The sequence below is a fragment of the Cavia porcellus genome, unplaced genomic scaffold (assembly GCF_034190915.1).
Source record: "Cavia porcellus strain 051 isolate PalLab524CR breed Dunkin Hartley unplaced genomic scaffold, mCavPor4.1 scaffold_3, whole genome shotgun sequence".
Lineage (NCBI taxonomy): Eukaryota > Metazoa > Chordata > Mammalia > Rodentia > Caviidae > Cavia > Cavia porcellus.
Window position 1 is genome coordinate 117144453 of NW_026947486.1, and position 27601 is coordinate 117172053.

Genomic DNA, 27601 nt, shown 5'->3' on the forward strand with positions numbered 1-27601 from the left:
CTCTTGCTCTTAAGCTCTGTTCCATCCTATGCTGCAGCCGTTGTGTTTTTAACCCAGGTGCAGAGCCCTGACTTTTCTTTCTCCCTGTGGAGTTTTGCTCGGGAGGGTGGAGCATGCATGCGAGTGTGTGTTGGTGTGTTCACTCATGCTTTTGCTACCCTAAAGCCGAGTCCTGGGTCCCCGCACAGTGATCCCAAGGCTAATATTTCTGGGTAACTGCAATCTAATGTGTGTTTTTATCTTGTGTTTAGCAAGAGAAACAGAAATCAGGTCTTACGGCAATGACCCCTAAACAGCAAAGTGCGTATGTGGCCCAGCAGATGAGTCAATTTCAAGGTAAGCAGTTAAGGTCAATGCTCCATTGCGCAGGGGTGAGCAAGGGGGTGCATACTGGGAGGGGGGGTCCTCTCTGAATGAGCAGTTCCTGGCCAGGTCTCAGAAGTGCTATGCAGAAGTGAGATCCAAAAGGTCAGGTTTCTCCCAGTGAAATGAGTTCAACTCCCCACCACCTCTAAAAAGCAGGATCCCAATTGGAGACCTGGATTTAATGCTTCCCAAAACCTCTAGTTCAAGAGATTGATTAAGTGGAGCCAGGTCCCTTCTAGTTAACAGGAGAGGGACAGGGACTTGAGGTGTACAGCAGATTGAGCTGGGGCTGTGGCACCCCGGGATTCTGATCTTTCCCTTCCTCAAACATGGACGGAGGGACCCACTTCCTGTGGGTGTCAGGGCTATGTGGCAGGCGTGCGGAAGAGAGAGGGCTGGGGATGCTGCACCTTAGAACTCCCAGGGCCCTCATCTTACTGGGCAGCTATGAGTGTAGCGTGCATTTACCGGACAGGGATACAGCACTTGGCTGTATCAGGGATCGCTGGACGTGATCCCTGCTTCGTGGAGTTGCAGGTTACCAAGGGAGGACTGAGTTAAGCACTCCTTACAAACCACTGGGGTGACACTGCAGCAGACCAAGGACCCTCATGGAATGCTCTACACTTGTCCACTTGCCCTCAGATGGGTTCTAGCCCAAAGCCACCTGCACACCCCATCCCTTTGGGCCCGATACCAGCTGGGTTTGTGCCCCACGTGGCAGCCCAGAGTGGCAGGTCAGACAAGCTAGGGCTGTAGGCACAGAGCAGCTCAGCATGACAAGCAGGGGAGCCCACCTCCAGGCTCCGAGGCTGTCTAGGCTGTGCGGAGCACGGCGGGGAACTGAACACTGTCCTTACTCCCTCTCACCGCCACATTTGCTGGGGGAGAACCGAGGCCAGCCAGGACTCTCTGGTCTGAGCTGCGGAGCCATCTTCCCCAAGCCAGCACCCCCTCCCTTCTTTCATCCCTTCTCTCCTTTTTCCTTCACTCCCTTCCTCTTTCCTTTCTTCCTTTCTTCCAAAAACTATTCAGTGCAGGCCCCACATGCAGTCCCCAATTATAAGGGCAGGCACAACCTTGGCCTCATAGAGCCTCCAATGTTCCCAAGGAGGTAGACAAAGCCCCCAGGCTCCAGCCCAGCAAGGCCCGCTTTGGGAAGGGTGCTAAGCACAGCCCTGGGAGGTCTGGGAGGGCTTCCCAGTGGAACTGCAGTGCAGATGAGTTCGAAGGGAGTGGGGGACAGCGGTGCTCCTGTCCAGTGGCCAAAACCCAAACCTAGAATTGCATTTGAAAACTAACCCCCACACTTCTCTTCCTGTAGCCGTCCAAGAACAAGTCACCAAGTGTAGCCAGACCAAGGCAAGTCCCTCCTCCAGCCAGCACATGATGCCGCCCAGACCTGGGCTCCTTCTGAACAATCTGAACCCAGGAGCAATCCCACCCCCCAGGTGCCAGAGCTGCGAGGGCATGGGCATGATCTCACCAACTCTACGGAAGCAGCAGGGAACACTGAGCACCGGCTCCCCGTTCCCCATGTCCTCCTGCCAGAACCCCCCAGGCAGTCTTGATTCTGTCTGCCAGCATCCACAGAGTGCCAAGGCCAACCCCCCAGGAGTGCCCCTCCCCAGGTTCTGTCCCAGCCCACTGGGCAGCCAGCCCCTGAGTCCCCACCGGCTCAGACAGCCCAGTATGCCAAAAATGCCCACTGTGTTCAACAATGCCACATGGGCGGTGGCGGCAGCAGCGGCAGCTGTGACCACAGCAGTTTCAAGGGAACCATCCCCCAGCCAAGTAGATAACAGCATTCAGCAGCATTTTGATAGCAACTCTGTCTTTGCCAAGGCACCCATGAAAGTGCCCCCAGTGGCCCGGGCGCTTCCATCTCAGCTGGCAGTTGTACCTCCCAGGCATGTGACACCAGGAAGCAGGCCTGTCCAGAAGGGGGGCAGTGATGCCCTGGCCAACCCCAGTTTGAGCCTGCTGAGCAACCAGAGCCTCCGGCAGAGCCCAGTGCAAGGCCCTGTGCCCGTGCTGAGCACCAAGTCCCTGCAGCAGGGGATGGCCAGCTTCGCTCCATTGAGTCCCATCCATGGCATTGAGCCACCAAGCTATGTGGCTGCTGCTGCTGCCTCCGCCACCACCTCAGCCATGACTACCAGCCAGTCCCTGGGTCCCTTTAACAGAATGGGGAAGCCCCCTGGGTTGCCATCCAGCAACTTCTTACCCCAGCAGCCACTAAATGGTCTGATTTCACCATTTGACTACAGTGAGGTGGATTTCATTGAAGCTCTCTTGAGAGGCTCCAGTGAGGGCCCGGATGAAGACTGGGTATGTAACCTGAGGCTGATTGATGACATTCTGGATCAGCATGCTGCTGCCCAGAATGCTGGCTGTCTCCCCCAGGGTGCCAAGGGGCTTTAAAGCAGAGCCTGGTACCCTAGAAAGCCCCATGCTGACAGCCCTCTAAGGGGGAGACCTGAAGCCGCAGCAAATTCCCACCCAGCCCCAGCCTGCCACACTTGGTCTCCATCGCCATCTGAGTGGTATCGTCCTGCTCGTCCCCCTCTGGACCTGAGACAAGATGGATGGAAAGCTGGTGATTTTTCAAGCTACTTGTACATATTTGAAAATTTTGTAAATGGTTTTCCTAAACATTAATGACAGAAGTATTTATACTTGGTTTTGTGACTTTGTAAATAAAGCGGCGGCTTTTGTTTCAGTAGAGTTGTGTTTATTCTGCTTTGTTTTGTGTTTATTCTACATTGTTACAAATATGCAGGTTGTGCTGTCCACCCCAGTGATACATTGTGAAGCCAGGTGGCTGAGTCTCGCTGTGGTTTTGATGCTCTCTACGGTTTTGATGCCCTGAGAGATGTGGCTGTGACCAAGACGTGTTGTGCAAACTGACACACGCCAAATAGAAAACCGCTTGGTCATAGATTTCCATTTGCACTCCAAGTCCTATGCCTGGTGTGACTCCTAAGCGCTTTCGCAAACCTTGCAGTCTCCGCAAGTGAGCTCTTTCCTAGTGAGCGCCTGCAGCAGTAGTAACTTCTTGTCAGTGTTCCCTCGAGAGAGACACCGCCACAAGGCTGAGGAATGTACATTAGATTTGGGAGCAATGCAGAGAAGGTGGGGAGCTGAGTGGCATATGAGCTGTCCTGTCCTTGTGTCATTCAGATGGTGAGAAGCAAGCCCAAGGCAGCGGGAAGGTGAGCTGTCCCACTTTCGAATCTCTTGCTAGACTTGATGGAAGGCTCTGTGGTTTGGGAGGAAGTCTATAAACATTAACAGTTGATTTGGAGTTTGTCTTTGATGGTTTCTATCTGCAATTATTGTTATGTATATTTAAGTGTCTGTTATAGAAAACCCACAGCCACTGTCCTGTAAACTTTTCTGTGTCCAGACTTTGTGTATTCATATTTTAATTGCCACCTCGTATTTTGCCTCGACCTTTGAAATCTGGCATCTGTTTTGAGCCAGTGCGTTTTTTTTTTTTCTTTGTTCTGTTAATAAACAGCCAGGAGAAAAATGCCTCTATGTTTTTATTTTCCCAGGGAGCATTCAGCACCTACGAAGCCACACCAGCTAAGCATGCTGGTGTCTCTGCTTTGTTCCAAGGCTGCGTGAGGTCTTGGGAAACAACGTTGCAGCCACCGGGGCCAGAGGGATGACAAGCTGGGTGGCATGTGCCGCAGTAACTCACCACCAGTGCACAGAAGTGTGTTATTTTTGAGCCCAGCCCTCAGTTTACAGAGGGAATGGGCAGCCCCAAAGGTAATTCCACTCCAGGGTGGGGACTTGCTCAGAAAGATCACACTTGCCAGTCTTTAGCCAGACCCTTCCACCCTTAAACAGGGACAGAATTGAGTTTGTTACTTGGTCAACTTTCTTTCCAGATGGGTCCCCAGAAATGACAAGACATCATGCAGACAAGGAACTGTGACTAGTGGCAAAAGCCTGACCGTCTGGGCTCCACAACGAGCTCCCATCCTTCCCATGGAAGGGGCAAAAGGGGTAAGGGGTGATCTGAGGTGGGTGACAACTACCCGCACTTCACAAGGGCAGCCACAACATCCTGGATGAGCACCAGGCAGTTGTGTACCAGGCAAGGTATGGAAAAAAGGGTCTTCTCATCTTCGTCCTGCCTCCAGCCCAAGCCTGTGCTAAACTCACCCCTGCTCATTCTCATTGGTGGATCCAGGCGAACCCAGGGTGCAGGGGTACAGTCAGAAGGTCAAAGTGGCTTGCCCTCCGGTACAGGATGCCAGCGGAAGCAGAGGTGTTATCGGGTTTGTCCCGCCCCTCCTTAGGAGCCCCACTCCTTGAAGATCCAGCTCCTTCAGACCCTGGCCAGCTGCTACCCAATCCTAGCGGTCCCAGAGGCCCAGCCAGCCCCATCTTCCCTCCTCTCACCTCTCACTGTGTGGACATAGTGAGTGGCCCAGTTCCAGTCCAGATAGTTGCAGAAACAACACAGACTCCTGTGTGTCTCACTCTTGGGCCACCTCTAACTATTGGTACAAGAAACTATCTTCTACGGAGCTTCATGGACTTAGGCTTCCTCCCAAGGGACCCTAACAAAAAGGCTGGCACTTGTGCTTCTATGAGGTGGCCATGACCTGGCCAACAGGTAGTAGGCATTTACAGATAACCCCATATCTCCCCAAGGATGGGTAGGAAGTTATTTGGGACCCACACATACCTGTGCTGTCACAGTATGATTGGAGCAACAGTCGGGACGAGATGTGATGAAAATGGGCCTGTTGTGTCGAGGAAGAGCCTCAAATGTCTCCCCCAAAGAAGCCCACACCCAGCACTCTCAATAGCTGGGATAAAGGGCAAAGATCCCCAGGGTGCAAGCAGCCTTCCCATTCCCTTGGCCCAAAGCATCATGGGACCAGCTGTCACACCAAAGCATTGGCTCTCAGGCTCCCACTTGCACAGGCCCCTCCCACTTCCTGCTAAGCATTGGGCCATGGACTGTCCCACAGTTGTCCCTCAACCAGCTGCTATTTCCTATCCGTACTGACTCTCTGCCCTTCAACTGGTCATCCATGCCTGGCCTTAGGCAGGCCACAGCTTTCCTTCAGGGCCATATTGGAGCTCTGGGGCCCAGGTACAGGGGGCCTCTTGTTCAAGGCGTCTAGTGGCAGCAGCAGTTGGGCCCTGGGGGGCCTGCTACCCTTCCCCTGCCCTGTGCTTGGCCACCTGCACAGCATCTGTTGCTCAGAACCTGACAGGCAAGGAGCTGGGACCCAGCTGAGGTCCATGTTCTATCAAAGCCCTGCCACGGCTTCCTCAGCCCACTTCAGAGCCTCTTGGGTCATAACTCTTGTCATCCTCGGAGACAGGAAAAATACTAAGCAGAGCCGAGCCTGCTGAGTTGCTTTTCCCTTCCATCCCCAGAAGGCCTAACCTCCAGGCTGAGCCAGTAGGTTCCACAGCACAGACAGGGTCCCTGGACACTGTCTGCCACCTGACCCTCAACTGTCCCCCTACTTCCCCCTGCACTGCTTGCCCTCCTATCTCAGTGGTCTGTCCTCCCCCCAGTTGACGGCTGTCCTGGCTGTCCCCCTCTCTCCTGCACCCTCTGCCACTCCTGTGCTGGATTCCCCCAGGGGCAGCCATCCAGTGCCAACCCCAGCTTTCTGCTGCCCTTTTCAAAGAGAGGCCATGCCCTGCCTCTCCTTCCCCATCACTCCCAACCTAAGGCGATCTGCTGCAGCTTCAGACTCCCCTTTCCAAGTGCTCTGGTCAAAACCCCAGCTTTGTCCTAGCCCTGAACCCAGTGGGAGTGTGTCAGCAGGTCTGATCCTTCCACAGAAACATGCCAGAGGCTCACAGCGCCCTAGCGCCCTTCTTCCCTTCTGGCCTGCAGCCTGGAACTCCCTGTTCCTACCTCTCTCCAAGAGACTTTGCTCCTCTCGTGTTTACCTATCACTGGACTAGGGCTTCCTCTCCCCGTCTTTTGGCTTCTTCTCCTTGCCAAGCAAACGGAGCCTGCATCCCAGCATCCTAGCATCCCAATCTTCTAGTGTCTCCACCTCCTGGGATCCCAGCTTTCTCAGCATCCAGCATCAACACATCCCTGCATCCCAGCCTCACAGCATCCCAGCATCCCCAGCATTCCAGTTTCACCCCACCACTGCATCCCTACACCGAAGCACCAGCACATTCTCAGCATCCCAGTATCCCAGTGTCTCCAGGAACACAAGCATCTCAGTCTCCCAGCATCACCACATCCCTGAATCCCTGCATCCCAGCATCAGTGCATCCCCAGAATCCTAGAATTCCAGCATCTCCAGCACCCCAAGCATCTCAGTCTCCAAGCAGTGTAGGAGCCCAGAATCCCTGCATTAATACATCTTTATACTCCAGCATCCCAGTATCCCAACATCCCCCCATCCTAGCAGCCCAGCCTCACCATGTCCTTGCGTCCCGGCATCCCAGCATCTGGATAGCTTAGCCGAGACTAGTACGGTACATCTAGTCAGGGTCCTAACTTTCACTTCTCAAGGTAATGCTGCTGACCTGGGTCCCACATTGAGCTGAAGTCCTCTAAACCTCCTGGAGAAAAGTGGAGGAGCTTGAAGATTGCTGGATAATCTCTGCAAAAGATCCCACTATCATCCTGCCTTTGACGACAGCCTGGCGCAGAGTCCCACATGGCCCCAACCTGGCTGCAAGTTCATCTCTGAGAGGAGTGTGGGGCAGAAATCACTGAGTTCCCCATGTCTTCTTAGGAGCTACCACTGGGGGCCGGAAGGCCTCGGCATGGGAGAAGCAGGCAGGATCCCAGTGGCTGAAGGGGGAGGTATCCCTCCACAGCCTATCCCATAGTCCCCCTTCCTAGCCCTGAGGGTGACCCCAGGGTAAATGCAGAAGCCCCCACGAAGGTATATGACATCTCAGAGTCTCCCTGCTCCCATACCACAGGATCAGGTCCCTCGATACCCTGGGGCCAAGATCAGTGGGTAACTTGTCATCTCTCTTGCCCTAAAACCAGAAAATCCAAGGACCTGTATACCCAAAGACACATGTACAGTAGGCCTCCCTAGAGTGAGATCACTCTGTGATTTAGCCAGCACGCATGTGCCAGGCGTGGGCAGTGCACAGAGATGATCTCCAACCTCACAGAGTCAACTGGGATACTGTGTGCACCTGTCAGGATTATACCAAACAGAGCCAATAGAAGACATATGAGCTGTGTTCAATTATTTTTCTAAAAACATTACAGTAAGAGATACACTGCCATTAATTCCCCTCAGTGTGTTCCCTTCACTTTGAATTGAATTTGAATTTTGTCCCATTCATCCTTGCCACTTTCTGAAGCACTTCTGGAAGTCCTCTTTCATGAATGTCTTTACTTGCACTGTCATAGCTGCCTCAATATCCCGAATTGATTCAAAGCGTTGACCTTTCATGGTCATTTTGATTTTGGAGAAGAGTTAGAATTTGAAAGGTGCCAAGGTGGGTGAATAAGGTGGACGGCCGCGCACACTGTAAAGATTTCAGGAGCCTGCCTTTCTGCTGGGTGGCCCTTGGCAGCAGCACTCACTGAATTTCTTAATCACACCTCATAAATACTCTCATGGTAGAGAGCCTGCAGAACGCCTGCAGAAAGCGCCAGGGATGGTGGGGTAAGTGTATTCAAAGGGAGAGGGAAGATTCGGAGGGGAATTCACCGCAGTGTGTCTTTTACTCTAACAGACCTACGACCTTTAACAATCCGCTGTACATTTCCATCACGCTTCAGATGTAATGGAAAGAGGGAGACTGCCTAGGCAAGTCCAAAGTCCACAGGACAGAGCACAAGGCGGGACAGCTGGAGTTCTCAGGGAGGAGCTGATGTGCAGGGCACAGGTGGAATTTCTCCTTCCTCTCTGAAACCTCCGATCTGGTCTTGGTGCCTTTGAACTAACTGGCTGAGGTCCGCTCCCATTCTCTAGCATAACCTCCTTTAGTTAAATTCAACTGGTTGTACATGTTAACCACAGCCACAAAAATACCTTCACAGCAACAGGCTAGGGTGTGATTGATGAACTGCTCAATAGTGCCTATCCAAGCTGACATTTAGAACTACTTATCCAAAGGATGCAGGTGATGTGAGCACATTAAAAATAGAACAGTAATAATCTGTGTTAAAGTCTATGAAGGAAACGCCAAAGGCTTGGAGGTAGAAGAGATGGATAGACACATTTGTGGGGCCAGTGAGACGTACAGAGTGATCAAGTCTACATGGGGTCCCCAGGACATTTGAGCTGACATGGAAGGCTGAGCAGCAGCCAGCCATGGGGAGAACCAGGGCTGAAGTGTTCCAGGCAGAGGGAGCCACAAGTGGGAATGCCAGGAGGGATGGGAAGGAGGCCAGTGGCAGGGCCTGTGGGCCTCAGGACAGGGAGCAAGAGAGGGGTGATGCAGAGTGCAGGCCACACAGGTCCAGACCACACAGGACCCTGAAGGCTGCCAAGATTGCCCAGGGCGACTGTGGGTCACATCAGTGCTTATGTGGATAGGAAATGGGTAGAAGCACGCATGGGGATGGTGGTATGAGAAGGATCTGTGCTGGGAAAACAGAAGAGCTGTTTGAACAACAAATCTGAACCCTCTGCCACACTCCTGACATCAAGCTAAATGCAGATGAGTCAAACAATGGGATGGGAAAAATAACACATAAAAGCACTGTAGGAAAACAAGGCTGGATATTTTTATAGTACCAGGGTAGATCAGACTTCACCAAGCATGACATGAAACCCAGAAGCCATTCAGGAAGAGACTGATGAAATTGCCCACATAGAATTTTAAAAACTCACACAAAGAAAAACACCGTAAAATCAAAAGATGAATGAGAAAATCAGCGGGAAAAAATGCAACACATGACATGTAAAGGCTAATTTTCCTAATTCTTAGAAATAAAAGCAGTTAGATTGTCTACACAAAAGATGAATACAAGTCTTCCATAGCAATTTGGTGCATAATAGCCCCAAACCGCAGACAGCCCAGGTGTCTATCAATAAAAGAATGGATAAACAAGCTCTGGAGTAGTCATACCGTGCAGTGCTGCTCATCAATACAGTGAAACTCTTCAGCACTGAAAAGAAATGAGCTACTGATCCTGGCTAGGACATGGACAAATTTCAAATGCATTATACTCAGAGAAATAAGCCAGACACCAGAGTGCATATACTGTGCAGAGCCATTTACATAAAGTGCTAAAATGGGTGAAAGTAATTCATGGTAAGAAGCAATTTCTAGGACCCACTGGGCAGGGGTGAGGATTGGCTGCAGAGGGACATAAAGGAACGTCTGCAGGGATAAAGGATTCTAAGCCTTGATGGATTTGCCAAAACTCAGAGAACATCTCTTGCAAGATCTGGAAGTAAATTTTACCCACAATAGAAGAATCATAAACAAACATCAGTCACCTACTGGGATGCTCAGGGGCTATTTATGCTGAAGTTTGCCACTTACTTTGGAGCCCATAAAATAAACCAAGATGATTGATGGGTGGATAGATGGGCAGAAGAGTTTGTGGGATATCTGAGAAGGCATGTGGACTCTTAAATGGTGCCTCTGTGGGGATCCACTGTTAATGTCTTCATACGTTTCTGAATATTTGAAATTTGCACAATAAAACATTGAGAGAAGATAATTTTTTTTAAAATATAGAGGTGCTTTTTCCTTTGCTTCTTTTTTTCAACCCTAGAGATTAGATATGGAGCTGGTTGGTGCGTGATAAGTGTGCATTCTATCACTGAGCCGCACCCTCGGGTCTTCTTTAAATTTTATTTTGAGACAGGATCTTGTCAAATTAACCAGGCTAATCTTGAACTTGTGATTATCCTGCCTGTTAAGGATTCAACACTGATGGTCAACTTAACACCAGCTGAATTAAATCAGCATGGTGCGGAGCATAGATGGCCCAGCTGAGGAAAGTTCTCAGCATAAATAGAGATGAGGAGAAGAGCAGGGCGTTGTGGGCTTCTCTAAATGTTGTTGTTTGAGGCACTGGTTCTCCTGGAGGAGCTCGTCATGACTAGCTTCCCCAGTGTGAGTTGGATCATTGTCATGAGAGGAGCTCAGGACCTTGTTGGTGAGAGTGGCTGTGGTTCACTTTGGGGGAACTCTGGTCCTTACATCAAGCATTGATTCCTGGATCCAGAGGGGAAGATGCGTGCCATTTAATCTCCAGGAGAACCTCATCATGCTGGCTTTCTGGCATGTAATCAGCTGTTCTTATCATCAGAGGCACTTGGGACCTCCATGTCACTGAAGATGGCTGTGGTGCTTTTCAGGGCAGCCCTGGTTCTTATTTTGAATGTCACTTCTCCATTCCAGTGTAGAAGCCTCAACCCACCAGCACAGCTCCTTCACCCCACTGGCATAGACTTTCTGGCTTCCACCACTGACCTTTGGGCCTTCCCAGTGCAGATCCATAAAACAGACTGGCATGAGTCCTTCTTGTGGGCTCTAGACCTCCAGCTGGACTCGTGGGAGGCACTTTTATGGGCTCTAAGTCTTCATCTGGACTCATGTAGAACATTGCTGTGGGATTCAGGCCTTTGGCTGAGTATTCTGAGTCGTTAGTGTTGCAGACAGATTTCCTGTACTTTCTTATGTTAAACTCTGGGTGACCATCATAAAATAATATAAATTCTGTGTCCTGATTCTAATTGTTCCCTTCATAACCCCTGACTGTAACACTGCCTCAGCCTTCCAAGCAGCTAGGATTACAGATATGTACTCAGTTACAGAGGTGCTTTTAAAGTACAAATCCAGCCATCTCAATGGGAAGAAAACAGACCAAGTTTGCATTTGAGAGGATAAAAAGGAATGGTGTTCAATTTTCCAATGACTACTTTTCCAGAAACCAGCGTAGGTTAGCCCAAAACGGGGTGGAGGGGACACAAAAGCCACTAAATACAAGAAACTACAAGACACAGTGGGCTTCATTCATCTGTGTGACAACCATGTGCAGAAAATGGTCACCTGAATAGCTGTTTTGTTCACCTGAAATATCCCTGTATTCTCAATATTTTCAAAATTGTTCTGATTTAAATTGTTTCCATTTTCATCTTCCCAGCTAAATGGCTACTTTGATGAGCATTTATTCTCTGCTACAGTTTAAAAAAGTAGAGCTCTTTCAAATCAGTAAGACAAAGATGAACTGTTCAGTGAGGAGGAAATTGAAAAGGACTTGAACAATCAGTTAACAGAAGAAACACAGAGCTGGAGATGTAGTTCAGAGGTAACCGGTTGCTTCTTGTAACTTGTATCTAGATGTCTCCCCAGAGATTCATGTGCTTATAGGTGGGATTTTGGGACGGTGACTGGATCATGGAGCTGTGATACCCAAGAGGATGAGTTCACTGATGGGTTTACAGCTAAATGTGATGTTGGAGGTGGAGCCTGGTTAGAGGAAATGGGTTACTGGGAGTGCAGCCTAGAAGGGTGGTTCTCTCTCTCCCTCCTCCTTCCTTGATCCCTCTCTCTGCTTCCCCCAAAGAAATGTTGAGAGATGGGCTCAGAAACTTGACCTTCCAGTGTCAAATGCCCCCAAGATCTGGACAGTGAAGAGGTGACCTGATAAAAGAGGCCACCAGAGAAGACATTACTCCCTTGGATGTTGTTAATGCTCAGCATTTAGTCCTTACTCAGTGTTTATGCTATCAGAGTAAACTAAAATTTAATTTTGCCTATTATCATTTTGTAAATTGCTCTCTGAACCCCAGAGTGAAGAAAACACCTTTTCATCCCTCCTCCACAGGAATGCCAGTTAAGGGTCTCGGAAACATGATCATCAGCCTTGCTATTAACCAGCCCCATTATCCTCTGCTGAAGAGTTGTTCCAACAGCAGGACAGAGGAAAGATTCATCCCCAAAAGGTAGAAGAAATGGGACTTGGCATTTGTCCAGGAAAGACAAATTCAGAGGTCCAGGAAAAAAGGTTTGTTTTGTTCACAGGATGGAGATGAGATACAGGTGTGAATACCCCCATTGCATTGCAAAGATTCTTTCTGCGAGCTGAAAACAACGAAGGGTTGGCAAGTAGCAACACGACGCAGAATTCCGCCACAGATCAGGCAGCAGACGTGACTCAATGTCAGGGGCTGTGCCAAAACTTTCCGCTAGTAACCTGAGGATCGCCACGGGCAAGCCGGTAGGTTTCCGAGACAGAGGCTGTCTTTGTCTCTCCTCGGATAGTCTCTCCCCCTCCTGTGGTATCTAGGATTTTAAGTTATGTATGTACTTTGGATGCCTCAGGATTTAATGTGCTTTGTTCCTTTTTGATGATTGGCCATGGTTGGCACATCACATGTGTGTCTTCCAGCTGTAAAGTCAACAATGAGATGAGGTGTGGTATTAAGAGCACGAAGTATAAAGGTCGTGGGGGTAAAGGGATGTGGATATATATGGGTGATTTACTTTGTATTTTTAGGTAAAGTAATTGTGATAAGGCAAGTGTTTTTCTGCCTCCTAAACACTGTCTTTCCATTTTCAGTAGCAAATACTAGACATGATCAAAAATGCACTGACTGTTTAAATTTAAAATTTCATTACTATAAAATTCCTGTGCTATGAATCCCTTCAACATAGTGTCTCCTTTATAAGCACCACACTTATCCTACCCTCTTGCCTCTTTCTGACACAGTTGGGAAGTTCTCTTTCATGAGCATCTTTACTTGCATTGGATGGTTGTCTTGACGCCCTAAATTGATTCAAACTCTATAAAACCTTAACAAAACTTTTACCTTTCATGGTAATTTTTACTTTGGAGAAGAGCCAGATGTCACAGATCTGGTAAATAAAGTGAAGGAGGACACACTGTCATTTTTATTTGATGGAAATTGCTGTAAACATTTGGTCAATGTAGGAGAATCAAAAATATGATAAATGTTTACATTTTAAAAATTATTACCTCTCTCTCCTCTCTCCTTCTCTCCCTTCTTCTCTCCATGTCTCCCTCTTCTCCCTCTTCTCCCTCTCTCTCTCTCTGTTATAGATTAGAAACTGGTGGTCAACTTAACACCAGCTGAATTAAATCAGTATGCTGCTGACTATAGACAACCCACCTGAGGAAAGTTGCCAGAGTAAATAGAGATGTGGAGAAGAAGAGCTAGGTATTGTGGGTTTTCCTATGTATTGCTGCTTGAGCCACTAGTTCTCCTGGAGGAGCTCGTCATGACTAGCTTCTCCAGTGTGAGTTTGACCATTATCATTGGAGGAGCTTGGGACCTTGCTGGTGAGAGTGGCTGTGGTTCACTTTGGGGGAGCTCTCGTCCTCACATCAAGCATGGCTTCCTGGCTCTGGAGGGGAAGATGTGTGCTGTTTAATCTCCAGAAGAAACTTGTCATGCTGGCTATCTGGCATGTACTCAACTGTTCTCATCATCAGAAGAGCTCAGGACCTCCACGTAGCTGAGGATGGCTGTGGTACTTTTCAGGGCAGCCCTGGTCCTTATTTTAAGCATTGCTTCTCAGCTCCAGTGTAGAACCCTCAACCTACCCCAACCTACCTTCACCCCACTAGCATAGACTTTCTAGGTTCCACTGTTGACCTTTGGGCCTTGCCAATGCAGATCCATAAAATAGACGGGCATGAGACCTTCTTGTGGGTTCTAGATCTCCAGCTGGACTTGTGGGAGGCATTGTCATGGGCTCTAGGTTTTCATCTGGACTCATGAAGGACATTGCTGGACAATTCAGGTCCTTGGATGAATATTATATGTCTTTAGTATTGTGGACAGATTTCCTGCACATTCTTGTGTTAACTCTTGGTGACCATCATAAAATATTAATATAAATTCTGTGTCCTGATTCTAATTATTTTCTCACAACCCCCAACTATAACATACACATACATATTCACTCCCTCTGGGTCTCTCTCTCTCTCTCTCTCTCTCTCTCTCTCTCTCTCTCTCTTGCTGTTTTTGGTATCTTATGTTGCCATGAATGATTGCCCCTCTGCTATGAGCCACCCTGCCTTGCAGCCAGCAGATTATGGACTGAAATCTCTATAAACTATAAAAAGAATAAAGCAGGAAGCAGCACAATCCTGGACTTCAAGTTATACTACAAAGCTACTGTGATAAAAACAGCATGGTACTGGCATAAAAAACAGACATGAGGATCAGTGGAACAGAATAAAGGATGCAGAAACAACCGCATGCACTCTCGGCTACCTTATCTTTGACTATGGTGCTAAAAACACCCACTGGAGGAAAGACAGCCTCCTTAATAAACAGTGTTTGGAAAACTGAAGGCTCTCCACATGCCAAAGATCAAAACTAGACCCATGTATTTTTTAACCATGTACTAAACTAAAATCAAAATGGATCAAGGAATGAAATGTTAAACCAGAAACCCTTAACCTACTGGGAGGCAAAATAGGTAAAACTCTTGAAGTCACAGATGTAGGCAGGGACTTTCTAAACAGAACCCTGGTTGCACAGAAAATCATTCTGAGAATCAACAAATGAGATCATATCAAATGAAAAAGTTTCTGCACAGCAAAACAAGCAACCAACAGGGAGAAGACACAACCTACAGTATGGTAAAAAAAAAAAAAAAAAAAAAAAAAAAAAAAAAAAAAAAAACCCATGCACCAGTGAATCCTGCACAGCTACATTTTCTAGTAGTACTTTAAATACTTATGGATAATTGGAACAAGTGAGATCATATTGTATACTATTTTATAATCTGTTTATTCCACTAACAATATGAATGTCTTTTTGTGTCAAAAAGTATTCATCTAATTTGATAGTTTGGCCAACAAAAAATTATTGCAGTGAAAAAAACATTGCTATGAATCCCACTCAAAATACCCCTCGTTGCTTTGAGCCCACATATCGCATTGTTCTTGGCAATGTTTTTTACTATATTAAGATTTTTAAAATTTAAACATGTATTGTGTCTTAGTTACTTTCGTCCTCACTGGGACAAAATACCTGACACCCCAATTTAAAGGTCTATTTTGGCTCAGCTGGCTCCAAGGCCTGGTAGGGAAAAACTGTTCTAATAGAAGCCTAGAAGCAGACAGAGAAGGGAGGAGTGGGGGGATAGCACCCTTCCAGGCCACGCCCCCGAGGACCCCCACCTCCTAACAGCAAGACATGATCTCATAATGCTATCACCTTCCAAAAGGCCTGCCTATGATTGCATGAGGTTCTCAGGGGACATCTAGATAGAAACCATGACACATAACATCTTTCCATCATCCCTTTTACGTATGTTAAAAGGAACCTTTACATATGTTTAGGGATCTTTACATATGTTAAGATTCAGTTTGGCTTGAAAGGGATGTACACAGCTGGAGACAGCCACCAGCTGTGACCCACTGCAGTCCAAGCTGTCTTGTCCTCCTGCCCCAGCACCCTTCCCAGGGTGGCTGCCTGCTCTCCAAGTGAAAGGAGGAGGCAGATTACCAGGCACCTCTTCTTAGGCAGGGGTACAGGAGAAAGCTAGGCAGGCTCCTGGCCCACATCTTTGTAGGAGTCCATGCCTCCTGTGACAAGGGTGCTTATCAGAAGCCATCCTGAGGCCGTTCCCAGAGGCTGACCCTGGAGTACAGTGAAGGGCGTGCCTGCTTCAGGTTCAGCTGCTGTGTATTCCTGAAATGGGGACTTCCTGCACCCAATAGGTAGCTGGCTATGTTTGAAAGGGGGTCAGACTGGGCTTTCACAGGGCTGACAGACTTTGGCACAGATTTTCCAGCTCCCTGGCTTCAGCCTAAGGCCCCAGGCCACCTCCACAGCACCCAGCCAGCTCTATTTCTTTCCTTCTCTTCCCGCCCCCTCCCCACATCTGGCCCCAGGTGGAGGAATCCCTACTTGTCCTTCTGGGATTCAGGCCACAGCTGCAAAAGCATCTGCTGCTTCCCTGTAAACTGAGCTCCTGTGGGCACCACAGATGAGAGGCACGTGCAGTACAGCCTTCATGCAAATGCAGTGCTGGTATCTCTGCACCAGAGCCCGGTACTTCGGGTCTGATAAATCAGTCTCTCTGTGCTCACTAATGTGGGCCATGGTCAGCAGCAAATAAGGAAACGTGTGGCCCTTTCAAAATGTCATGCAGAGCCCGGCCTGCCCTGTGTGCTGCCTGCCTGGGGCCTGCCCTCCTCCTCCACGGCTGTGGCTGCAAAGCTCCTCTGGGAACAAAGAGAACAGACTTGGCACACTGACCGTGCTGGCCTCCAAGCAGCAGTAGGAGGACTCGGCAGCATGGACTTGGGCCAAAGCCCAAGGCCCAGCTGCCCCAGGGCCTCATGGGACCTGGGTGCGGTCTGTGAGCCAAAGGGCAGCACAGGGCAGCCATTAAGCACTGGAGCTCTGGCGCCAGAGCCCTTGGGCTCAAATCAGGATTTTGCCACTTGGTAGCTGTGGAGTCTTGCATAGGTCAACAAACCAATTAGCTTCTCTGTGCCTCAGTTTTCCCATCTGCCAAATGGAAAAAAGGAAAGTATTATCTCATACAGCTAGTGAGGAATGAAAGAATATATTCCTTAAAAGATGAAAGAGTCATCATAGGACACTCTTGTGTATATAGCCAAGAGGAATGAAAACAAATGTCTACCCAAGAGCCCCAAAATGGAAACAACCCAAATGTCCATTGGTGGATGGGTGGCTACAGAAATAAAATGTAGTCTATATGCACTGTGGAATATTACTCAGCCCTCAAAAGGAAGGAAATACTTACTGGTGTCACTGCTCAGATAGATCTTAAGAACACTGCATCAAGTGAAATAAGCCAGACACAAAACTTGCCATATTATATGATTCCATTCATTTCAAAGTCCAGAACAGGCAAATACACAGGGATAAAAAGTGCATTTGGGTGCCAGGGCTAGAGGGCACAGGAAATTTTGTGGTAACAAAAATGTTGTAAAATTTGCCATGGTGATGGTTGTGTGTATCTGTGAATGTAATAAAAACCAGTGAATTATACACTTTAAATGAGTAAATTTTATGTTGTATGAATTATACCGAGATGAACTGCTTTATAAAAAAACAAAAATGTTATATTGCTTAAATAATCTGATCATCAAAAAATGAAGTAAATGTCCTTTTTCACTGAGTTAAATTTTAAAAAGAGGATTCAACTCATGCAAACCCTGCAGCGCAGCCCAGATCATGGCAACTCCTCTCTGGGAGTCCTCACTATCTCCCCAGGATTTGGGCACACTGGCGAAGTTAACCCACCTGGGAATTTCACCAAGGAGTCCAGGGGTCAGCTCCCCTCCTCTGGGCTTGGCCTGGTTTGAGGCGGGAGATGCCCCCCTTCAGTTAGAGAGTGGCACAGATGGCCTCATAGACCTCTTCCCTCCCACTTCCTCCTCCACCTGCCTGTGACCAGGGCCTGCCTGCACCTGAAGGCGATGCCCAGCCCCCCCATTATTCTCTTTCTCAAAAGGCTATGCCCCTCCCCCCGTGATGCTAGCTGGACCCTTTGCACTGTGAGATTATTTCCCGAGTGAGAAGCAAAGTGGAAACTGAGTCCTCCACCCCACCTCTAGCAGCTGGTCATCCGAAGTTTTCCTTCTAAGCAACAGGCCCATCTGTCCTGTGGTCACCTGGAGCCAAGCACAGTTTGCCCCTTGCTCTGTCTCTTGCATCTTGTGCTCCTCTCCTCTTCTTAGCTTTGGCCTTCCAGCACGGCCTTCCCGTCCTTTCCAGAGGGCTGTGCCCACCACACCCAGGGACAAGCCCCACCAACACCCTTTGGAAGTGCTCTTTTCAAACAGGAGCTCGCCGCTGTCATCGTTGGCCTGTTTCCCCTTCCCTGGGATGATATGTAACTGTGAAGACATAATGTCCTCCCTTGGGCGAACGTCCCAGTAAAAATGTATTCATGCGTTTTTCTCATTTACATGTGCTGTGCGCGGCACTCTGTCCACAACCTCTCAGAGGCAATATTCCCGACAGACTTGCCCAGACAGCTGGGGGACAAGGCGATCACAGGACGAATGGCACGAGGACAGCAGTCAGCTTTTGATGCCCACAATAGGATTTTTGCCTCCCTAAGCAGACATTAGTCTTGAAAGCCATCGTTTAACTACTAAGAGATTTTTCTTCTCAATTCCTTTGATTGCTGAGCTGATCAGCTTTGTGTGTCAGCTGGGGCAGGCTCTGGTCCCCTGGGAGCCCTCACACAGTAAGCTGGGTGCTGCTGCGAAGGTGTTTGATTACCACAGCTGCCTTCCACAATCCTTTGAGATTACTAATCCTTGATACAGGCCTGGGGCCTAGGCCATCATTATGAAGCCTTGAAAACAAGCACTGAAGGATCCCTGAGGAAGAAGAAATTCTCCCTCAGGATTCAAGCATTAGTTTCCGGCCGCTGGCCACCCTGTGAGTGTTGAACTTGCCAGGCTGGTCTCCACAATGCCATCGGCCACGCCTTGCTGTAGATTTGTATGGCATGCACACACGTACACACCCACAGGTACATGCGCAGGTGAGGGCTCCGCTGGTTCTATTTCTCTAATACTGCCTTGACTGATGCGGTTCCCACGTTTACATGAAGAACTACCCCAGGCTTGTGCATGTGGCTCAGTGGTAGAGCACTTCCCTAGCCTGCCCAAGGCCCTGGGTTCCGTCCCAGCCCTAAACAATACACACATACATATATCCCCACCCTCAGTTACATGCTAGGGGTAGCAGAAAATCAGGCTACCATGACAGAGAGGTGGAAAAGCCTCCTTCCCTCCCATTCCACTCCCCTTCCAGCCAAAGAGATGGAGGAAAAGGAGCAAAAAGAGATGGGGGCAGATGTGGGGCCCCTGCCTTCTTGGGACTGAGGACAGGCACCTCAGGAAGGGGGCTCAGGAAACCTGAGTGCTCAGCGGCCTGCACCCACTCTCTGGAACAGGGAAGAGGCCTGCTTTGGGCTCCCCACCACCATGGGCACCGCGATGGGCTTGTGAGGGTCCAGCAATGGGGCGGGGCCTGGAAGCCAGAGCCCAGGGGGACTCCGTCTAGGAAAGCAGGGCCAGGAAAGGGCACGTGGACCGCCAGGCGTGACTGTAATAAGGAGACAGACCATGGCACCATCAATGAGCAACAGTAAATGTGCTGTCCCCCCAGGGAATGGGCCTGCTGGGGACCTCAGGAAAGCAATCTTTTGCTTTGCCTACATGAAGAATTGCATGCGTGTAAATGCACAATCCCAGACACTTGTTGCAGCCCAGATGCCAAACTGCCAAACTCAGAGCCTTATTGGCGTGTGCTCTTCTTTACGCCCTTTGTTAACACTCAGGCACAGTGATGGGCTGTCCTTTGGCCCGGGACGAGCTGATGCTCAGAGCCGTGCAGTGGCTTGCCTAAAATCAGATAGCTGACAAACAGGATTATGCACCTGTCTCCCCACTGGGAGGTCTAGCTTTGGAACAGCCATGGATACCACCGAAATTTCCCTCCCCACCCCCCACAGGCACAAGCAGGATGCCATGGCTGCCCACCTGCTCCTGCTTAGGATGGCCACCTGTGGGTGTTGCTCTTGAAACAGAAGCGATAGAATCACAACACCTCCCTCTTGTTCATTAAAAAGCTACAGAGCAACAATCGGGGCATCACAGGGAATGTGAAAGACACTGAACTCTTTCCAAGGTCCACTGTCCAAACCCACAGGAGATGAGTGATTCCCAAGGGGGTGCAACCTCTGCGCCAGCAGGTGCCGGGTACCTGGAAGGGAAGATGGCAGAGATCCCACCAAATTAGCTGTCAAACTTGCCATGGCACTACCAGCCTGTGGAAGGGGTGGTCTGTGCCTTGTTCTACCATGAGATGAGTGGGTGGCACCAACAAGCCAGAACCTCAGAGGCCAAGGCACTTTCCATGCCAGCCCACCAGATCTGCTGGTATGACATCATTGCTGGGATCATCAGCCTGGGACCACCACTCAGCCCAAGGAGAGCTACACAGAATGTCCTGCTGTAACTTCTGCTCCTCCTTGGGGTTAGTCCTGCCTTATCAGCATTTGTACTGGAGACTCCACAATAGGACACATGATAAAGTACAGGGGGCCTTACCAAGCCACTCAAGGACTACTGGCTTACACAAGGGTGTCCCAGCTGGACAGAAACTAAATCCATATGCACAACCAGCATGGATGGCCCTGTGTCTCCTTCCTTATTCCGACAGCGTCCAGCACATACTCTCACCATCAGTGTGGTGTGGGGTCATGCTCATGAAGAGGCAGAACAGAATTCCACCGAGGTCAAAAGGGTCTGTTGCAATCCCGAAGGCAGACAGTATTAAAACATCAAAAAGACTACAGGTAGTCTCTAAAACTTCTCTTCCACAAAACAAAGTTGATCTCCATTTTCCCCAAGAAGTCAACAAGTCCTGTGTGATTTTTCTGGGTCCTCAGACGCCTTGAAGATGCAGTGGCTATGTAACGGTTAATCTTGTTTGTCAACTTGACTGGCTTGGCACCAAGGTTAGTAAAGCACACTTCTGGCTGTGTCGTGGAGGTAACTTTGGGAGCTGTATCTGGTCCTTGGCCCTTTCCCCTTGGGCTCCTTCCCTTTCCTCTGCTTCCCAGATGCCGTGAGTGCTCAGTTTTGTGTCACTAAGCCCTTCCAGCATAATGCTTCTGCTGTCTTGGAGCCACCAGGCCAGTGGTTGTGCACTAAACCTTCAGAAACTGTAAGTTAAATAAATGTCTTTTCTGGTAGATTGCCACTGTGTAGTGTGCGGTCCCAGCCGTGGGAAACCTGATCTCTACAGGCCGTATTATCCAAACCACCAAAGTGAAGAGGACAAGGGCCCAGAGCACCCATGTGTTTCTCTTTTGAGTTCACCACCACCATTTTTTAAAAAATGGAGGATTTCACCCCAAACTTCTGAGTGACTTTGTCTTTGGACTAAAGTGTCTTTCCCCTTGAGGTTTCTCTTAATGACAATCACAGTACATGCTGTTTCCTGTGTGTACACCAAGTCCAAGGCGAAACATTTTAAATGGGTGCTTGGTAAAGTGCAATTTAGAAAACTGTGTCCGTCTGCTAGCCTCTTGAAGATCTTTGCAGCAGCTTTTTGTTTTTGTTTTTATTTTCGTTTTTGTTTTAATCATGGGAGAGTACCCGGCCTGGCCCCCTCTTAGTTCTGGGAAAGTGAGGGGAGAATCCCACAGAGCCTGACAAAGGCTGCTTCTCTTCAAAACTCGATGCACAGAGCTGAGTGGGACTGGGCTGGGCTCCAGGCCCCATGCGAGGGGCTGGTAGGTGCCAGGGACAAGCTGCTCAAGGGTTGGGGAAAGGACAGAAGCAGAGCCTGGGAACCTGGCAGGAGCAGCCCAGGGAAAATTCTGTAGTCTCTCCAAACCGGGCTGAAAGAGCCAGAAATGATCATGCAGTAAACTGCAAGGCCTCAAAGTCACAAGTCACATTTGCCCAAGCGTTATCTTAATGGCAGGCACACTGCGGCTTCTTCTCATCATTTGGCACTTTCTCTGGCGAACAGAGCTCACATGGTATACCACGAAAGCTGCAGGCTCTGGGTATGAATCACAGCTCAGTCACTCGGCTCTGGGTTCCAGGCCAACCTAAGGGAGTTGATGAAGTCTCCCCAACTATGAAGAGCCAACCCAAGAAGCCAGCGTTCCAAGCCAGCGCTTTTTACCACAATCCTGCAATGCTGAGCAGTGATGCCGAGCCATTGTTCAGTATCGAGCTGTGAGGAATGAACCACCTCTTGACCTATGAGATGTGATAAGAAATTACAGTGATTTTTACATTGCTTTTTAAAAATGTATTACAGTGAAAGACACATTGCCATGAACCCCCTAAAACTTCTCCCCGTACTTTGAAAACACTTAACCCATCCTTCCAGCTACTTTTGAAGCAGTTCGGGAAGTCCTGAGTCTCTTCCGTTCTCTGTCATGGTTGCTTCTATATCCTGAATCAATTCAAAACATTTTCCTTTCATGATCATTTTGACTTTGGAGAAGAGCAGAAATCTCACAATGCCAGATCTGGTGAAAAAGGTGGATGGAAACACATCACCACAGTTTACGAGCCTGTCTTTCCCTTAGATGGCACTCAGCAGCCACGCTCACCATATTTTGATCACACCTCATAGAGATGCTCATGAGAGAATTATAGAAACAAAGAAAAAGGCAATTTGGATTCAAATGCTATCAAGAGGTTAAGTAAAATGGGGCTTGGAAATGTCTCCTGGATTTAATAAGATAAGTGTGACCTGCACTATTGAAGATCTTTGCAGCAGGATTAAAGACAAAAAATCTGACTCAAGTGAAATGAAAGGTGAGGGAGAGGTGCCAAAGGGGACATGGCCAATGCAGATGAATCTAGAAGTTTCTGAGTGGGAGACAGTGATGATATGGTAGCTGATTAAGTACCACCTTGAGCGCTCTGGAAAGGTCGTGAAAAGGAGAGGCTGAAGACCAAGAGAAGGAAAGGAAAGCTGCCTTCATTCAGTTTGGCTAGGATTGGAGTGGACTTCCACCCTGGTGACTGGTCGCCCTTCACAGTCTCAGTCATAAATCCTAAACGGGCATTCACCACCTTCCAACGTCCTGCTATACTCTCCAAGTCTGAGTGTTTCTCCACTTCTCTAAAGACGCCCGTTTTCTCCTCTCTCATCAAACCACCCACCCACACACTCCACTGCCAAGCTATGATTCTTCTCTCATCCAGCCACAAGAAAGTAGAAACGACTGGACCAGAACCATCTTCTCTCCTGGTCACCAGACCTGCAAACACTCGTATTTGTGCTCACTTATGCTGATTTCCCTCCTGTAACCACAGAACACTCATCCCTGTGCCTCCGATAGGGAAAGCCCTCCACTTGCCTCCTGGCTCCCCATCACCTCCCCCAGACAGGGCTTTGCTCCCCCGAACCCCCATTCACTTCTGTGTGCCCCAGTCCTGCCTTCTGCAGACCTCTCTCCTCATATTCCCTGCCCGAAGGCTTGTTTCCCACAAACCAACAGCAGCATGTCTGTACTCTGCACAATGGATACTCTTGAAGAGTTCCCTATACAGGCTCTCAGCATTCCTCCATTCTCTTTGACTCCCAGCTCACTCCAGTTGGGTTTCCAACCCCCATCATGGCAGGACAACAGGTCTCATAGAAGTCACCAGTGCCCTGACTCTTGTCAAAACTACTGCTTAGTTCTTGTTCCTCTTCATACTTGATACTTCAGCAGCTCTGGACACCATCCTCTAAATGTTAGGATGTGCTAGGGTTGTCCTTAGACCTCTCCTCTTTTCCATCTCTACTTATCCACTAGATAATCTCATCCAGTCTCGTGGCTATCAAGATATGTCCTCTGCATATATATAAATACCCAAAAGTATATAGCCCCAGGGCGGCTCCCTCCTGAACTCTGTATCTAAATATTGAGCTGTATCACCCTCCTCCCTGAGACATCCAGCAGACATCACAAACCCAACCGGCCAGACCCAGTGCCGATCTGTTCCTCCTAACCCTTCCCCTCCCAGTCTACCTCACCTTAGTACACAGCACAGCTGTCCTTCCCATTGCTCAAGCAAGATATCTACAACGTCTACCAAGATGGCCAGCTCATGTGCAGTGCTCCCTGCGAATGCATAGCTAGCCGTTCTCTCCTCTTCATCCCCCATGTCCAACCCAACTCCAAGTCCTATCAGTCCTACCTTCAAAACACATCCCAAGTTCATCCTCACCATTCCATCTCCACAATTACCACCCTGGGCCAAACCACTGACTCCTTTGCTTGAAATATTGCAATAACATCTGTATTAGTTTCTTAGGGCTGCCATAAAAATATCACCAACTAGGAGGCTCAAAACAATCATTTATCCTCTCACAGTTTGGAGACCAGTAGGAAAGTCAAAGTGTTGTCAGGTCTCTGTCCCTATGAAGGTCGAAGGGTGAATTTTGCTTTGCTTCTTCCAGCTTCTGGTGACTCTAGGAATTTCTTGGCTTGTGGCAGCACCATGCCACTCTATCACTCCTCTTATTCTTGTGGCTTCCTCTTCATCTCTTTGATTATGAGGACACTTGTCATTGGATTTAGACTCTCCCAAGTAATCCAGGATATTACTTTGGGGTCCTGGATTCAATTCCATTTGCAAAGATTCTTCCTTCCACATAAAATCACATTCACAGGTTCTCAGTAGGTATGTTTTGGAAGAGCAAGGCCATCCTCCAGCCAACTACAACATCCAAACTGGCCTATCTGCTTCTACTCTTGCACCTTCCCTGACCAGTCCCTTCCTGTCAATAGTCAAGTGGCCCTTCCTTGAGCTTTCACAGTGCCAAAGCCAACCCCTTCCCCTCGCCGACTTCACCTATCAAGCTGCCCCATATGCACCATGCTCCAGCTGCAATGGTTTGCTTTCTGGTCCTCAGCACACCCAAGATCCCTCATGCACAGAACTTTTGAACTTATGAGTCCCTTGATCTACCATGCTCTTCTATATCCTCATGCCACTGGCTTCTTCCTGATGTTCAATCTCAGTTTGAATGACATCTCATTAAAGACTTTTCCAACTACCCAATCTGTATATTCTTTGCCAAATCTCACCTCATTCATTTTCCACTTAGGACTTTTGATTTTTTCCTCCAGTTCATTGTTTATCTCACAACTCTGAAAGTAAAGGGCCTCTCCTTCAATTCTTGCAGGGGTTTTCAATGGAAGTACATATTTATGTGGACCCAACAACCACAAGTAGGCCCAGCAGAGGTCATTTTCCCAGGAGTGATCCTTAACACCAAAAGCTCTCTAAAAATACCAACCCTTGATTCTGCTCCAAGACAAGGCTCCAAAGAGAAGAAAGAATATCCCAACAGAGAACAAACAACCCAATTAGCAATAGGCAAAAGACTTGATTACACATTCCTCTAAGGAAGATATACAAATGACTTTAAAGCACACAAAAAACATACCAAAGTCATTAGTCACTAGAGAAATGCAAAGGAAAACCACAATGAGATAAACCACCTCACACTTATTAGGATGGCTATTATTGGAAAAAAGATAAGGAAAAATAATAAGTGTGGGGAAGGATGTAGAGAAAGAGTCTTGCACTTTGCTGGAGGGAATGTAAAATGGTGCCACCTCTGTGGAAAGTGGTTTGGTGATTCCTCAATAAACTAAACATACAGCCCAATAAATTATCATGCAGCCCAACAATTTCATTCCCAGGTATACCACTAAAAGAACTGGAAACAAGTATCTCAACAAAAACTTGCACACAAATGTTCATAGCAGCCTTATTCACAAAGCCAAGATGTGGAAATAACCCAAATGTCCACCCACAGAGGAATACATGGGTGGGTGGATGGATGGATGGATGGATGGATGGATGGATGGACTAAATGTGCTATATCCATGCCCTAGAATATTATTCAGGCATAAAGTAAAATGAAGTACTAGTACCTGACATGATGTGGATGAATCTTGAAAATGTCATACTAAGTGAAAAAAGCCAGACACAAAGATGCACATCTTATATAATTTCATTTATATGAAATATCCAGAATGAAGAGATGCATAGACAGAAAGCAGACTAGCAGTTGTCAAGGGGTGGCATACAGAGCATAATGGAGGATGATGGCTAATGGGTATGAGATCTACTTTTGAGGTGATGAGAATGTCCTGGGACTAGATAGTGATGATGATTATACAACATTGAGAATGTCTTAAATGCCACTGCATTTACAGATTAAAATTGTAAAAATGGTATATCTAGGTATGGGCACGTCACATGATAAAAAAACAAAATAAAGACAAAAGGGAAATGACCTTCTGGCCCAGGAGCTGAAGACGGAGTTCATGGGGGCGGCAGCCACAGAAACCCTCAGTGCGGGCCTTTCCAAGGCCTGTTTTCCATAGAGGAGAAGCTCACTGTGTGGATTCCCTCCACAAGTGCCCAGTCCAGTCTTGCCACAGCCCCGAGGACAAGGCTTGGAGTCATGGCATTCAGCTGAGGCCCCAGGACAGATGAAAACTCTGTTATAGGCATAAGGAACTCAGTCTCTGGTTGTAGATGAGAGCCAAGGAGCTTGGGAAAGAAATGATTTGCCTGTCACAGGATGGCACAACTGGTCCTCAGCTAGTGCTAGAGAGAAAGCATTACATCTCAGGGCTAGCCAGAAGCTGACCGTTATGTACTAGATTTAAACTGTCCCCCAAATTTCCATGTGTTTAGAGGGTGACTGGATCTTAAGGGTGCTATACTCAGTGGATTTGTCCATTGATAAGTTCATAGCTCATTGTGCTGTTAAGAGGTGGGGCTGGTTAGAGTAGTTACTGGGGCATGACCCAATGTTCTTGTCCCTCCTCACTCCTTTCTCTCTCTGCGTCCTGGTTGTAATGAGTTGAACAGTTTTTCTCCGCCGCCAGGTCCTTCCACCACGTGTTTCTGTCTTAGAGCCACTCAACCATGGACTGAATGCACGGAAACCATGAGCCACAATAAATCTCTCCTTTAAATCGTGTGTCAGTTATTTGGTCCCGGTGACAGGAAGGTGACCAAGACACTGACTTGTGCCACAGGCTGCATTCTTGCTCTCCCCCTCCTCTCTGCTACTGCCACTGCCTATCATCTCTGAGCTGTGTCACTCCACGTTGTCCTTGAAGGGCTAGCAGTGACAGCTTCCCTCAGGCTGGAGAAGCCCATCAGTAGGATGGGCCTCCACCAACGGGGCAGAGTCCCTAACCAACTTAGCTGCTAGTGACCTTCAGCAGCAGCTGCTCCCCAGCTATGGTGGCTTGTAAACTTATGCTGGCTGTGTCTCCAACCTGCTTTTTGAACGTGGGCAGGTTTCTTTCCCTCTCCCATGCATTGGCTACCTTACACAGAGGGGTTTGATAAAACCTTCAAGTTTCCATCCAGGGGGCAGCACTTAGCTCAGGAGAGTGGTTTTGTCCCGGTGTCCTGTAGCCAGACTGCCTGCTTTTGGAATCAGCTACATGATCTCAGCACCATTACTTCCTCTAGGATTCAATCTATTCTTTGGCAAACTGGCATAATAATGATAGTATCTTCCCAAAAGAGTGACTTCAAGGATCACATGAGATCCACCTCCCTCTCAACAATCGGAATTGACACGTGGTCAATGAATGTTAGCTACTAGTATCATCTCAGCATGCACTCTTGGTTGTCTTTGGGTACCTAACACCACCACAATCACTACAAATGCTACAAATCTAAAATACCCTGAAGCTGCTGTGCAAAAGGGGTAGCCTCCCGTTCATAAATCCTTTGAGAAGAATACAATCA

At 48.3% G+C, this 27601-nt stretch overlaps 1 protein-coding gene and 1 long non-coding RNA gene across 7 annotated transcripts in view; both read left to right on the plus strand.

The window, feature by feature from the left end:
• The window catches only part of Mamld1 (mastermind like domain containing 1), a 124347-nt gene extending 120446 nt beyond the window's left edge, over positions 1-3901 (plus strand). For 5 of the 6 annotated variants that reach the window (XM_063246517.1, XM_063246515.1, XM_063246514.1 and 2 more), the window contains 2 exons: positions 252-336; positions 1691-3901. In XM_063246517.1, coding sequence (XP_063102587.1) covers positions 252-336; positions 1691-2790 — 1185 coding nt within the window. In that variant the 3' untranslated portion in view covers positions 2791-3901. The remainder of the gene's footprint in view (positions 1-251; positions 337-1690) is intronic. The other variant, XM_063246519.1, reaches the window with a different exon arrangement.
• A 7315-nt stretch (positions 3902-11216) lies between these two features.
• On the plus strand, positions 11217-14145 carry LOC134475391 (uncharacterized). The gene is made up of 3 exons (XR_010046493.1): positions 11217-11620; positions 12140-12532; positions 13376-14145. It is a non-coding gene; the product is annotated as an uncharacterized LOC134475391 (long non-coding RNA).
• The last annotated feature ends 13456 nt before the right edge of the window (positions 14146-27601 follow it).